This window comes from Eleutherodactylus coqui, chromosome 1, assembly GCF_035609145.1.
Source record: "Eleutherodactylus coqui strain aEleCoq1 chromosome 1, aEleCoq1.hap1, whole genome shotgun sequence".
Classification (NCBI taxonomy): Eukaryota; Metazoa; Chordata; class Amphibia; order Anura; family Eleutherodactylidae; genus Eleutherodactylus; species Eleutherodactylus coqui.
Window position 1 is genome coordinate 283,293,315 of NC_089837.1, and position 16,016 is coordinate 283,309,330.

The 16,016-nt window shown below is 46.9% G+C and overlaps 1 protein-coding gene across 2 annotated transcripts in view; it reads left to right on the forward strand.

Moving 5' to 3' along the window:
• VEZF1 (vascular endothelial zinc finger 1) overlaps positions 1 to 16,016 on the forward strand; it is a 54,852-nt gene that overhangs the window by 26,036 nt on the left and 12,800 nt on the right. For both annotated transcript variants that reach the window (XM_066572367.1, XM_066572361.1), the window contains exons 2-3: positions 1,273 to 1,994; positions 7,486 to 7,549. In XM_066572367.1, coding sequence (XP_066428464.1) covers positions 1,273 to 1,994; positions 7,486 to 7,549 — 786 coding nt within the window. The remainder of the gene's footprint in view (positions 1 to 1,272; positions 1,995 to 7,485; positions 7,550 to 16,016) is intronic.

Here is a 16,016-nt window from a genome sequence, read left to right on the forward strand (position 1 = left end):
GACAGAACGCCGGGGGAGGTGAGTAATGATTTTTTTTTTTTTGTATTACCGGCGCATAAGACGACCCCCGACTGCAGAGCAGATTTTTCGGGGTTCAAAAGTCGTCTTATACGCCGGTATATACGGTATCTTATTGAGCAGACTTTTCAACCTCAGTTGCAGTCCCTGTGTTAGACTGTGCTTACACCAGCAAGTGGTAAAACGCTGTGTGTAATGCAGCGTTTTACCGCTGCCTGAACCAGTGTATTGCCGCATATAGCAGCGCTTTTGTTTTGACTGCGGATGACTCGCATATAACTCAGTCGTTCCCAGCTGTAGCCTTCCACATTTATCCGCACCAAGTCTTCAACCCCACTGTCCGAATAAAGACAGATACCTTTAGCCATACCCCCCCCCCCAACCACTTTTATGTCAATTCTAAGGACTCCACCCCCCCCCCCCCACCCCAATCCGCCACTGCCATGACAATGCAACGTATCCCTTCCTGTTTTTCTGAACCCTAAAGTTCACCAATATTACCCTTTACACTATATCCTCTTCTAGGGTGTGACTTAACTCTTCTCCTTGCTGTGTCCTCTCTTCTTTTCTCCTGCCTTCAGACTGTCACTTCCCTGCACTTTTCTCCAACTCTGCCCCCAGCTTCACCCCTCCTGCACTTTGTAGCTCTCCCCCACCCCCACCCCTTCACTGTCTCCCCTCTTCTATCCTTTGTTAACCCCTTCCTTCCCACATCCCCATCAACCCTTTCCCATGGCCTAGCAAGCCTATGCTACGGCCTTTCTTGACAGCGTATCTCTCGCACGTTGTCAATTTCCTGCTCTGTCGCTTGACGACGTTGCATATAAACGCTACAGATAACTAATGTAATTGCATATTTACAGTGTTGCACACCTACACAGAATAGGGGTATATTGTGCGTAATACACTGTAAAATAGATCATGCTGCGGTCTTTTTTTACATGCGTATAATACGCAATAAACGCACGCAAGTGTAAATGGATTAATGAAAATCAATGTACTTTCATCGACTCAATTCACCGCATATTAGGTGCGCATAATACGCAATGAAATGGCGCTCATGTGAGTCCGGTCTTAATCTGTCAATGACTAAACTTTATCTTCGTTATGTATTTCAGTAATATTAATAAAACTGTATATGAAATGTATAAATTTATCCTGATGGTAAGCTGCTGTTTTTGCAATATGATGAAAATCAGTGCGCCAAGTGGTAAAGTTTTTAGTTTTACAGTTTTCCTTTTCATTTTGTTTCAGGCTCATGAAGCTTCACACCATCATCATCATCACCATCATCAGCAGCAAGCTGCCCAAAATAGCCTGCTGCCGCTTTTGGGAGCCCCAGTTGAACCACCTGATCAAAAGCCTATGCTACCTATACCAATAACACAGAAACCTCAACCACAGCCTTCATCAGAACCTTTAAAAGATCCCGTTGTAATAAAAAAGGAAAAATCCAAAACTTCCTTTATTTGTACATATTGCAGCAAAGCCTTTAGGGACAGTTATCACTTGAGACGCCATGAGTCCTGCCACACAGGTATTAAGCTGGTGTCACGGCCAAAGAAAACACAGACTGCTGCGGTCGTGCCACTTATATCTACTATTGCTGGAGACAATAGCAGAACATCCTTGGTTTCCACCATTGCAGGCATATTGTCGACTGTTACAACATCATCTTCAACTACAATTCCTAGTGCCAGCACAAGCATCCCAACCATGCCGATCCCTCAGCCAGTGAAGAAGCCTAGCAAACCTGTTAAGAAAAACCATGCCTGTGAAATGTGCGGGAAGGCCTTCAGGGATGTTTATCATTTAAATAGACACAAGTTGTCACATTCAGATGAGAAACCCTTTGAGTGCCCGGTATGCAATCAGCGCTTCAAAAGAAAGGACCGAATGACCTATCATGTCCGATCTCATGAAGGAGGGATTACTAAGCCCTATACATGTAGTGTTTGTGGGAAAGGTTTTTCAAGGTACGATCTGACTTCTTATTCATTTCTTTTTAGTATTATGGCCTCATGTCAACGGCAGGTGGGGATTTTTCATGCGGATACTGCAACGGATTCACTCCGAGTCGTCGTTAAAGGATTTTTTTTTTTTTTATTACTCGCGGGAGATCGCAGATTGCATTTTTTTATTTTTTTTTTTACCTCCGAGAAAAAAAAATTCACAACCCCACCTCTCAGCCTTTTCCCCACCTCCCTTATTGGTTTTACCCTACAAGTCCGCAGTGAATCCATAAATGTATGTAAATGCATTAGCGGATCCTAAGCCACATCTGTGCGTGATCCGCAAATCATTTAAAATCAAATCCGCAGGTGTTAAGTGAAGTGCAGATGCTCCATGCTTCTCTAAAGGCGGTTTGAACTGTGGATTACCCGTGCAGATTTTAATCCGCCCGTGGACATTAGGCCTAAGAGTGAATGCCCACGTACGGATTTCTACTGCGTTTCCCCGTGTGTGAATTCCGCAGCCATTAGGTTTTAATAGCTTTCTGCCTGCCAATTCTCACATTCGGAATTCTACAGCGGATTTCCACAGCGGGAAATAAATTGTGGCATGTTCTATCTGCCGTGAATTTACTCCGATGGGGGGGTCTCCCTTAATATAGCAGGCACTCTTTTGTTTTTAATTGTGGTATTCCTGTGGGCGTATCCTGTGACACTTGTGGGCATGAGCCCTAAGGCTATGTTTCTTTTTTTTTTTTTTCCTCAGACTTTAAAAAAAAAAAAAAAAATTTAAATATCTTTTTTTTTTTTACACAATGAATGTGCATGTAATTTGAACAAACTTCTGTTCACGTCATAGCCAATGTGATTACTATCAAAAGTGCAAATCGTTTGGTTTCCATAAATTATGTTTTTATGCTGAAAAATCATAGTATGGTGCTAGCCACTCGGGCTCACACTTGTTTATAACGTGCTATCCACTGCTTTTTATCCTGTCAAGTTTGTCTCTAATAATGGACACCAAAACAGTTTACAGGAAGCGGGGGTTGGCTGCCCATAGAAGTTTAGGGCAAACTATGGGCGTTTTGAACTCCCGATCATCCGCGCGGGTGCCCCACGCGGATCGTGGAATTCAAACCCGCCCGTAGATATGAGCCCTTATAGAGATCTCCTGTTCCCTTAAAATAAGTGCTGAACAATTGTTTTTTACCCAAACCAAGTATTATAATATCCACCAAACCGTGTCAAATTTGACTCTCTGCTGGAGAATGGAGTTTATTCAGTCATGTATAATCTGCAAAATGTTTGCTAAAACTAATTTTATAGCTCCTAAATGTAGCTGATTTACACCTTGGGAGCAATCCTGAATGCCTGATGATGGCCTGAAACCTGTACCAGAATCTGCTAGTGTTACATCAGGAACATACAGCAGATTTTGTTTTTGTGTGAATTGTCAATGGGATTTTGTGAAACTTGTAAAAACAACAAAGCAACATTTTTTTTATGTTACGTTGTGAAAATACCTGCTGTTTTTGTCACACTTTTTACTACATAGCTCACTTCTGGCCCTTGTATATAATCCCTTAGTAACTGGTGCTTCTCAAAAAATGGTTTGTCTACAAAAACATCTTTTATGGCAGACTCTTTTCTGTATTCCCCCTAATGGTATCTAATGTTTTTGGCCTGAAATATAAAATTCTCATGCAGTCTTATAACATGGCTGTATAAATAAAGCCTTGCGGGCAGAGCTCTGTTAGAAACATAGTATAGTATGTAAGGCTGAAAAGGATTTATAGGGACTCTGTCACCTAAGTTGACCCCCATGAAGTAAAATAATGGGCTCATAGGAGAACGGCACTACATTCTATGGGTCCATTTAGACAGGACGAATGTTGGGCAAACTATGCCAGACACTCGTCCCTGTGTGTCCTCGCTCCAGTGTTCCTGCACGGGAGCTAGTAGTGCTGGCTCGCTTACAGAGTGGCCGGCGGCTGCAGGAGATTTCTCTCCCCTCTCTCCCCTGCCCCTCTCCATTGACTTAACATAGCAGGCGTTCAGTACTGAATTGCTGCTATTTGCACTGAGCGATCAGCTTATCGTCCATTGTTTATGCTGTATAAATGATGGACGATGAGCTGATCGCTCATCGTTCAGTGTAAATAGCAGCTATTCAGCCACTATGTTATGTTAATAGAGAGGGGCAGGGGAAAGCGAGGAGAGAAATCTCCTGCAGCCGCCGGCCACTCTGTAAGCGAGCCAGCACTACTAGCTCCCGTTCTTTCGTCTTGTCTAAAAGGGCCTTTAGGGGTAATTTTTATACTTGCATTCTATCCTATTCTGTTTTTAGATAGGTGAGGATTTTTTTTTACTTTAAATGTCCCTCAGGTCCAGCCCTGCTGGTCTGATCCTGGAAGCTCCTACAGCGATCACGTATGCAAACATGAACACGGAGGCCAATTACAGGCTTCTGTGGTCATGTGAATGATGAGTGGGTGCAGGAGTCTCTGGAGCCAGACTGGAGGACTGTTGTTTTTCTTTATTTTTTAAAGGTTAGTATGTTTTTTTTCATGACCGTTAATTTCCATCTGGGCTTTTTTTCTATAATCTCAGAAATGGATACTTACTGGGGAGTATTTTCCCAAGAATGGGGTGGAGTGGGGGTGGGGGGGTCATAGTGATGTAGGAATTATGACTGCTTATGGGAAACTTTGACTTTGGTTGATGTGATGTGTAACACTTTGTGACAGGGAACAAGGCAGTTTCAGTAGTGGTACTATGTGCTAGCAAGAGATTTTATGCGACAAGTGTATGACAGGTGTCCGTTTGCACCTACTGTGCATTGAATATGCAGTGTTTAAAGTATGAAAAACCCTCCCATGAAGTGCTAACTAGGTTAATTTTTACAGTTCAGTCTCATTTTTTTTCTTACAAAAAAACTTGTCATCCTGAATCTGTGTAGCAGCACCACCACCTGCAACAAATATAATGAGTACCAATCAACGTTTCTGGGCTCTTTAACCGGCATTCACACAGGCCAATTCAGAATTACATGGGGAGATGTGCTGCTGACAGCGATGACTTTTTTTTTCTTCTTCTAGCTGCATAAAAGACACTGTTAGTCAGGTTTGCTAGTTCAACAGCAGATTGTGTGTGCATTCACACAGGCAGATGATCGGGGAGATGAATGTTCTTGCCCTATATGAGCCTGTCTAAAATAGCCTTTACCCACATAGGAATCTGTGCCATTATAGAAGCGGGGATAATTCTTGCCATGCTTTGCACTCCATATTAGAAACGGTGTGAAAAACACACATTGGCAAGTGCAATATCGGGCAGAGTTTCTCGCGCACTCACCGGTGTGAATGTGACCCTACAGTATTCTGCTACTGTCTATATATGACATTAGCCTGATAAAGTGGCTACTGAATTATTTTGCTGTTATTGTTGCTCAGTAACCTGATATGCTTGCATACAGTATATTTAAAGAGAACAGTTCTGTGGACGTGCTTTGAACTTGCCTACATGTTAGACTATTTTCATACTTGTGTGCTAGGGTCAGTATTTGTAAGCCAAAACCAGGAGTGGAGCATGAACAGAAAAAAGTGTAATTGAAAGAATTGCACCTCTTCTATGTTTTGGACCTATTCCTCGATTTGGATTACAAGTATTGATGCAAATTACTAACCTCTACACACTTGTGAAAAGGTTGCCTTACAAAACTAAATTAGAGAGGTTATTTTACATCCCCTTCACTACATTTCTTCACAGTTGGATTTGTGTTGTAAAAGCTTTTGCTTTAGTTAATTACAACAGTACTTACAGGGAAGCAAGTGACAGGTTACTTTTAATCCCTTAGTTTTTATGTCCTGCAGATGCAGGGTGTGAATGAAGGGAGATTGCGGGGCGACCTCCCTTCATACATTTTGGGTGCCAGCTGTTTCTTACAGCCGAAACCCGGCGGCAACAGCTCATCGGAGATTTAACCTTTTAAATGCCCTGAACATTCGCCCCCCTGCCATGATGAGATCGCAGGGAGCAGTGCAGGTTTCACGGCAGCCGAAGGCCTTCTGAAAGGCATCGGGGCTGTCATGGCAGAATTCCTATCAAGCTGTGCCCATTGGGTGGCTTGCTAGACTGCCTGCTCGATCGCAGTATGATGTAATGCTGTTGCATTACATCATACTGCAGGAGTGATCAAAGCATCGCAAGTTGTTTTCCCCTCTGGAGACTAAAAAAAACCCTAAAAATAAGAACAATAAAGTTTTACTAATTATTAAAAAATAAACAAAAAGTAATGAAAGTGTAAAATAAACCCCCCTTTTGCCAGTTTTGTCATAAAAAGAATCTAAATAATAAAAAAATTACATATTCAGTATTGCTGCATCCGTAAAAGTCCGATCTATCAAAGTAACGCATTATTTACCTCGCACAATAAATGTCGTCAGAAGGAAGGAAAAAAAACGGCAGAAGTGCGCTCTTTTGTTGCAGTTTGTGTGCCGTAAAAGCAAGACGCACCGAAAGGTGGCGGAATTTCATTTTTTTTCTCTCCATTTCTTTCCGCTTAGAATTTTTAAAAAGTTTTTCAGTACATCATACGGTACATTAAATAGTATCATTGAGAAAAAACAACTTATCCTGCAAAAAACAAGCCCTCATGTCATTGAATAAATAAAGGAGTTACAACTTTTTAAAGGGGGGAGGGGGGGAGAAAAAACAAAAATGGAAAAACTTAAAAAAGCTTGGTCACTAAGGGGTTAAATGGTCATTGTCTTTTGAGACAACTTGTGCTTATATCATAACTAAGGATGAGCGAGTATACTCGCTAAAGCACTACTCGTCCGAGTAATGTGCTTTAGACGAGTATCTCTCTGCTCGTCCTTAAAGATTCGGGGACCGCTGCGGAGCGGGGAGGAACGGAGGGGAGATCTCTCTCTCCCGCCCGCTCTCCCCTGCTCCCCGCCGCGAGTCACCTGTCAGCCGCAGCGGTCCCCGAATCTTTATGGACGAGCAGGGAGATACTCGGCTAAAGCACATTACTCGGACGACTAGTGCCTTAGCGAGTATACTCGCTCATCCTTAATCCTAACCAATGTGATACATAGCAAAAATGCCAATTGCGTTATTTACCTAAAATTACATTTTTGTGTTGAAAAATCCCTTTAAAAAATTAGCTACACAAGTTCTCTTCTAATTTGCTTTCCACTGACTGTTGTCCACTAAAGTCTGTCACTAGTAACAGACATCAAGACAGAACACAGGAAGTGATAGAGGATGACTTAAACTGCCCATAGAAGTCTTGTGTGAGCATCCTGAAAATTAGAGATGCAGCCTGCTGAGGGGAATGCTGATGAAAAATGCAGGATACAAGTCTTAATGGCCATAGATAGTGGCGGTCCTCATGTACACATAGCAGCTTATTCTGAAAAGCTCCTGGGAAGTGCAGGTGCTTTATGGGTATATTTTGAAGGAGTTGTATACATGTATAATATCTTTTTTTTTTTTCCCCCTCTGACAGACCAGACCATTTAAGTTGTCATGTGAAGCATGTTCATTCTACGGAAAGACCCTTCAAATGCCAAGTAAGAGAACGTGATGTGTAATTTTATCAAACTGTAATGTTCTGCAATGTGGTTCCCTTTCAGGTATTTTGTTCTTTTTGTTCTTTTTTTAAAGTCTTTGCATTTTGGTTTACTAGGCCTTGTGTGTTTGTATGCTCACAACCTAGAATTATCTATGTATGCTGTAATCATACAAATACATGAGAGCTAGTAAAGCGGCTAAAAAGATAATTCCAATGGGATTTATGCTACTCTGCCTGCAGCAATCTGGAGACACATGCAATGCCTACAACATAAAGATAAGTGCACATAGCAGATAGTTGAACACAACATCTGGAGAGGCAGCAATTGTGTACACACTGATTGCAGGTCCAAGAGCTGTGTGAATGCAGGGAGCTGAGCCTGTGAAGACGGCACCTCCCCCACAGCTAAAAAGCGGTGCAAAATTCTTGTTGCTAGAGAAGTTGATTGCTTAGCAGGCAGTGAACTTCAGAGGAGATGTACTTCAAACTTGATTTATAATGGTAAAACAAAAACATTTTATTGAAAGTATGTTATAAGAATGAAACACACACAAGCTATTAGAGGAGCATAAGGTGGCCTGTCAACGGGTGGGGTGGATTCTTGCGAGCAGATTTCCACCGCGGGAGATAATTTAAAGTCACCGCGATGAACCTATCATTATGATAGGTTCATCACGGAAAACTGCGGCATGCGATTCTTTTCCATGTTAAGATTTATTTCTTGCACAATTTATTTTATATAATGTATTGAAAACCACACAAATTGGTTCGATGGAATGGGAAAAAAACTTTTTGGAACAGTTTTTGTTTTGATTTTTAGAATGTTCACTGTGTGCTTAAAATAACAAGTTAACCTAAAATGACTACCATGTTAAATACATTCAGCGTTTTTGATGTGTTCACACTGGAGAAACGCCAGATGCATTTATCAGCCATATCTGAAGAAGGGGCTGTGTCCACGAAACATGTGATGGCTGGCTATTTTCAGTAAAATTAATAAAGGAGAATCGAGTAATTCCCTAGTTTGTAATAACTTTCTTAGCTAGAAGTGTTGTACCCTAAACCCACAGTTTTCTATTTCTTTAAGTGAAAATACTGCCCTGTTTATACAGCTGGTAAGCAGAGGGCCGACAGCGGCTTATGTTTGTTCTCTACATGGAAACAACAAAACCCTTTTGCAGAAGTCGTTCCACCCTTCTTTCTTCTATCAATTTATGTTGGACTAGATGATATACTCAGCTTTGCCTAAGTTAATTTGGTACAGGTGTTTACCTGTTGTTCGTACGCAAAATTTTCAGGAAGTCATGGTTACTTCAGAAGAACCAAGGAATAAAATATTATAAACATTGAGGAGCGTTAGATTCTCCTCAGAGTGCATGTACTGATGTCCCACTGCAGAATGTGCCGCCCCTCCCATTCTCCTCACTTTTTACCCTTAAAGGTAAGACCCCGTTTATTCAAACTTAACCCCAGGCTGAAGGTTGGAGCCCTTTCTTTGCCCTAAAGGCATGCTGCATCCCTGAAGTCCATGGCCTTCCCTTTTGTACTTTACAGTCTTTGGCTGGATTCAGACGAACGTATATCGGCTGGGTTTTCACGCCCAGCCGATATACGTCGTCTCTCTCTGCAGGGGGGGAGCCTGGAAGAGCCAGGAGCAGTGCTCTGAGCTCCGGCCCCCTCTCTGCCCCTCTGCACTATTTGCAATGGGGAGAGGTGGGGCGGGGGCTAATTCTCGAAACTTAGCCCCGCCCCCGTCCCACCTTCTTTCCTTGCAAATAGTGCAGAGGGGGTGGAGAGGAGACAGAGAGAGGGCGGGACCTCAGTTCCTGCTTCTGGCTCTTCCATCCCCCCCCCCCCCCCCCCTGCAGAGGAGGACACAGTATATCGGCTCGGCGTGAAAACCGAGCCGATATACGTTTGTGTGAATCCAGCCTTTCAGTGTATGCACATAGAGGTCAGTTAAATTGTTCTCAGTATAAAAACACATAGAGGTGAGGTAGATTCTCCTCAATATATCTACACCGAGGTCAGTTAGATTGTTTTGCCAAATTTCATGCTTGTACGATAGCAGGAAGTTACATTACATAGGAGTGCACTTACTTTTGCAATTAGCATTGAATAATTGAGTTGTGACCCCCCCTTACTTTTCCTATTCAGGACCCTAAAGAATGCTCGTGCCGAATTTCACGCTTCTGCGACACCAGTCAGTTTGTGAGGGATTTCTTATATACTGTATATACTCGAGTATAAGCCTAGTTTTTCAGCACATTTTTTTTGTGCCGAAAAAGCCCCTCTCGGCTTATACTCGAGTCAGGGAAGGCTTAAAAAAAAAACGCTTCATACTCCCCTCCCAGCCAGCGTCTGTCTTCGGCGGTGGTGTGGCAGGCTGCTTGAATTCTCTCCATGGTCATTCCCCGCCGTCCTCTTTGCTCGGCTTTGTCATCCCCCGCCGTCAGCGCTATGTAAGTAAGAGCTCTGATTGGTTTGGGCGTCAGTCAATCACAGCCGGTGCTTGATCATTCATAGCCAATCAAGCTGCTTTAGAATTCTCCCCGCTGTCATCTCCCTGCTCGGCTTTCAAATCCCCTGCCGTCAATGCTGTGTAAGTAAGTGCTGTGATTGGATCGAGCGCCAGCTGTGATTGGCTGGCGCTCAATCCAATCACAGCACTTACTTACTGTCAGGACAGTGTCCGGGATATGGGGTTCCCTGAGATATCCCGCAACCCCTGTCCCTGCCTACTTGCCCCCCTGGGCTAACCCCCAGGGCGACAACTGGGCGACGGTCCCTACCCTCACTAGGGAAGCGGGACACGGGAGACAAACAGACACTGAGACAAGCAACGGTAGAATGGTCAGACAATCCGGGTAGGCAACAAGAGGGTACGCAGTACGGAGGGGTCAGGCAAAAACGTAGTCAAGTCCAAAAGCAGGTGTCAGAAAAGCCGAGGTCACAAGAGCAGTCAGGATAAACGCGGGTGCAGCTGGAGAACCAAACTAACACTGGCAAGGCCTGAGAGGAAAACACACCTATTTAAATGCTGTCAGCGCTCCCGCCCCAGAAGCTGATTGGGGCGGGGAGCCTGACAGCAGCAGGGCTAATCAGGGCGGTGCTGGGGGCACGCCCCCAGTCTCACTGCACAGACAGTTACTAGGGAAGCCAGCCTGGTAGTCAAGCGACTAGAAGCACCAGCTGCCTCCCTAGCAACCCGGCGGCGACCAGTATTACAGCGGCCCGGGGAGATCACAAGAACCGGGGTACCTCTGCGCCGCGCTCCTGTACCCCGGGTGGCCGGACCGGTGGTGCGGGCACGGAGGCCCCGAGAGTTGCCGGTTCTGACAGTACCCCCCCTTCTACGGGGGTACACCGGACCCCCATGGCCAGGTGCGGGCTTAAGCGGGAAAGCCCTGTGGAATGCCTGGACTAGGCGTGGCGCATGAACGTCCCTGGCAGGGACCCACGTCCTATCCTCAGGGCCAAATCCTCTCCAGTGGACCAGGTACTGCAGCCCACCTCTAACCCGTCGGGCATCCACAAGCCTTTCTACTTCATACTCCAGTTCCCCCTGTACCAGAGAGGGAGGAGGCGGGTTCTGGGTGGGGAGAACTGGAGTCACATACTTCTTAAGCAAGTTCTTGTGAAAAACCTTGTGGACCTTCCAGGGGTCAGGAAGTGCCAACTTATATGACACCGGGTTGATAACCTGAGAAACCGTAAATGGGCCAATGAACCGAGGAGCAAGTTTCAGGGAGGGAACCTTAAGTCTCAGGTTCTTAGATGATAATAAAACCTGCTCCCCGACCACAAAAGGTGCAGAGATAGTACGTCTTTTATTTGCGTATTTACGCAGTTTCTCTTGGGAACCCTGAAGGTTCTTACGAACCTGGGCCCAAACTGTGCACAGTTCTTCGGCGGATATGTCGGCGGCCGGATTGTTCGAGACCAAAGGAGTAGAAAGCGAGAACCGGGGATGGAACCCATAGTTACAAAAAAAAGGTGACAGTTGGGTCGACGAGTTACCATGGTTGTTAATAGCAAATTCGGCGAGAGGTAAGTAGTTGGCCCACTGATGCTGGTTATCAGAGACAAACAGTCGCAGATACTGGATAAGTTCTTGGTTCATCCGTTCCGTTTGTCCGTTACTCTCGGGATGGAAAGCGGAGGAAAAGGACAAATTAACGTTTAGATTTTTACAGAAGGCTCGCCAGAAGCGAGCGACGAACTGAACCCCTCTATCAGACACAATATCCTCGGGGATCCCATGTAACCGAACAATCTCCTTGATGAACATCTCAGACAAAAGTTTGGCGTTAGGCAACTTGCCAAGTGGAACAAAATGAGACATTTTGGAGAAACGGTCAACTATTACCCAAATGACCGTATTCCCCAGCGAGGATGGCAGATCAGTAATAAAATCCATGGACAAATGGGACCATGGCCTGGACGGAATGGGCAAGGGCAGAAGAGGCCCCTCAGGACGTCTCCTGAGGTTCTTCCCCCTTGCGCAAACCGGGCACGCGGACACAAATACCCGTACATCCTTGGCCATGTGCGGCCACCAATAGAGTCTGGCCGCTAACTCCAGAGTACCCCTGATACCGGGGTGTCCAGCTAGGACTGAAGCATGTGTCTCCTCTAACACTTTCAATCTCAGTGACAACGGGACAAATAATTTGCCTTCCGGAAGGGCTTCAGGAGCAGATTGTTGAGCGGCGTGAATGAGAGGTGAAAGGTCGGAGGAGACAGCAGCGAGGACCACCCCAGGGGAGAGAATGCTCTCAGGTTCCGGCTCGGAAGGTTCCGGAGAACCAAAACTCCTAGACAGGGCATCAGCCTTGACATTCTTAGAACCGGGTCTATAGGTAACAACAAAATTGAACCGAGAGAAAAACAAGGCCCAGCGGGCTTGCCGAGCATTTAACCTCTTAGCGGAATCTAGATAAGTGAGGTTTTTATGGTCAGTGAGTACAGTAATCTGGTGATGGGCTCCTTCCAAAAAATGCCTCCACTCTTCGAAAGCCCACTTAATCGCCAGCAATTCCCGGTTGCCTATATCATAGTTCCGTTCGGTGGACGAAAACTTCCTAGAAAAATAGGCACACGGTCTAAGGTTGGTGAGAGTGGAGGGACCTTGGGACAGTACCGCTCCCACACCAAACTCAGAGGCATCTACCTCCACCACAAAAGGACTGGACAGATCCGGTTGTACTAGGACAGGTGCAGACGAGAACGCCGCCTTTAGGGTATTGAAGGCCCTCAGAGCCTCAGAAGACCAGGTCCTCACATCTGCCCCCTTTCTGGTGAGGTCCGTTAGAGGTTTAGCCACCACGGAGAAGTCTTTAATGAATTTGCGATAGTAGTTGGCGAAGCCGAGGAAGCGTTGAAGGGCTTTCAACGACCCTGGCTGGGCCCACTCCGTGATGGCCTTCACCTTTTCAGGATCCATCTGGAAGTCGCATGGCGTGATGATATACCCCAAAAATGATATCTTTTGTACCCCGAAAACACATTTCTCGAGTTTAGCAAACAGCTTGTTATGTCTGAGTCGAGCTAGCACAGTCTGAACGTGAGTATGGTGACTCGGCAAGTCGGAGGAAAAAATCAAAATGTCATCTAGATATACAACCACGAACACCCCCATGATATCCTGAAACACTGAGTTCATGTACCCCTGAAAAATGGCGGGGGCGTTACACAATCCAAAAGGCATAACTAGGTATTCAAAATGCCCGAGGGGCGTATTGAAGGCGGTTTTCCACTCATCCCCCTCCCGAATGCGGATGAGGTTGTATGCTCCCCTGAGATCAAGTTTAGAAAACCATCGGGCACCAGCGACCTGGTTGAGGAGGTCAGGAATGAGTGGAAGAGCATACTGGTTTCGGACTGTGATTTTATTTAGCTCTCTATAGTCAATACAGGGCCGGAGACCCCCATCCTTCTTCTCAACGAAGAAAAACCCGGCACCCACCGGGGATTCTGAGGGCCGGATGTGCCCCTTGGCCAGGCTGTCCTGGATGTAGTCCCTCATGGATTCTCTCTCTGGAACCGTAACGTTATAAATGCGGCCCTTGGGAAGTTTGGCCCCAGGAATCAAGTCTATTTTACAGTCCCATTCCCTATGAGGGGGCAGAGCTTCAGATAATTGTTTGGAGAACACGTCAGAAAACTCGGAGAGGTATTCTGGTAGGGGGCTCCCCTCGCAGGTGGAGATTCCCACCTTCACCGCACAAAGGTGATTGGCACAGCGGGGACCCCACTTTACCAGTTCCAACGTGTCCCAATTTACTACCGGGTTGTGCTCCCGGAGCCAGGGGAGGCCTAGGACGACGTCCACAGACAAATCTCTCATCACTAGAAAGGTGCAGGTTTCCACGTGTAAGGCTCCTATAGTAAACCTTACTTCAGGGGTCACCAGATTAACCACCCCTGCTTGCAAAGGAGTGGAGTCCACTCCTGAAACCAGAATCGGAGTTTCTAAACGTAACAAAACCCCGGACAGTTGAGCAACGAAATTAAAGTTAACGAAATTAGCCGCAGCCCCCGAATCAACAAAGGCTTGCCCAGTACGGTGGAAAGCATGAAATTCTAGGGTGCAAGGCACTAACATTTTGGACAACACAGGGAGTACCTGGGCTCCTAGACAGTCCCCCCGACAACTGCCTAGGAGCGGGAGTTCTTCCTGCCGTGGCTTCTTAGCGCAGGTAGCAATGCGGTGACCCGGCTCCCCACAGTAGAAGCAGAGGTTCTTCTTCAGGCGGTGTTCCCGTCGTTGCTCGGGGTTCACGGCTCCCAGCTCTATGGCCTCGGTGGTGGGAGGGTAAAAGGTCGGGTCAGTCGAAGAAGTAGACGTGGGGAGTGGGGTGGTCCGAGCGGCGTGTCTGGCCCTCAAACGTCGGTCGGCTCGAATAGCCAGCGACATGGCTTGCTCCAGGGTTCTAGGCTCTGGGTGGGCCACAAGTAGGTCCTTGAGACCCTCAGACAGACCGGTCAAAAATAAGTCTTTTAGGGCGGCATCGTTCCACCGGGATTCCGTACAATGTTGACGGAATTGGGAACAGTAGTCCTCCGCCATCTTACAACCCTGGCGCAGGGCCAGAAGTTTGGAGACTGCGTAGCCCGCCCGGTCGGGTTCGTCATAAATTTGACCCAGGGCGGAAAAAAAGGCGTCAAGGGATAGTCGGGCTGGAGAGCCAGCTGGTAGCGAGAAAGCCCAATTTTGGGGCTCTCCCCTCAGGCGGGTAATTACGATTCCCACTTTCTGGTATTCAGTACCAGAGGAGTGGGGGCGGAGATCAAAGTAGAGCTTGCAGCTCTCTCTAAATGCAAAAAACTGATCTCTCTCTCCGGAGAAGCAATCCGGAAGCGTGGCTCGAGGTTCTGACATCGTTCCTGGAGCGGACGAGGGCTGCATGGGGCCTGCAGCTGCCACTTGTTCCCGTGGCTGCAAGCGGGCTGTTAGGTCCTGGGCAAGGGTCGTAAGGACCTGGACCTGGTTCGCTACAGCCGCCACGGCCTCCATCGAGGGGCTCAAAGTTGCCGGGCGGATGCAAGGGTCTGACCTTAGTTCGGCCAGTGTTACTGTCAGGACAGTGTCCGGGATATGGGGTTCCCTGAGATATCCCGCAACCCCTGTCCCTGCCTACTTGCCCCCCTGGGCTAACCCCCAGGGCGACAACTGGGCGACGGTCCCTACCCTCACTAGGGAAGCGGGACACGGGAGACAAACAGACACTGAGACAAGCAACGGTAGAATGGTCAGACAATCCGGGTAGGCAACAAGAGGGTACGCAGTACGGAGGGGTCAGGCAAAAACGTAGTCAAGTCCAAAAGCAGGTGTCAGAAAAGCCGAGGTCACAAGAGCAGTCAGGATAAACGCGGGTGCAGCTGGAGAACCAAACTAACACTGGCAAGGCCTGAGAGGAAAACACACCTATTTAAATGCTGTCAGCGCTCCCGCCCCAGAAGCTGATTGGGGCGGGGAGCCTGACAGCAGCAGGGCTAATCAGGGCGGTGCTGGGGGCACGCCCCCAGTCTCACTGCACAGACAGTTACTAGGGAAGCCAGCCTGGTAGTCAAGCGACTAGAAGCACCAGCTGCCTCCCTAGCAACCCGGCGGCGACCAGTATTACAGCGGCCCGGGGAGATCACAAGAACCGGGGTACCTCTGCGCCGCGCTCCTGTACCCCGGGTGGCCGGACCGGTGGTGCGGGCACGGAGGCCCCGAGAGTTGCCGGTTCTGACACTTACACAGCATTGACAGAGCCAAGCAAAGAGGATGGCGGGGGATGACAGCGGGGAGAATTCAAGCTGCTTGTCACACAGACGCCGGCTGGGAGGTGAGTATGGAGGGTTTTTTTTTACCTAGTACATACTCGAGTATAGCTCAGCTTATACGCAAGTCAATAAGTTTTCCCAGTTTTTTTGTGGTGAAACTTATTCTCTCGGCTTATACTAGGGTCGGTTAA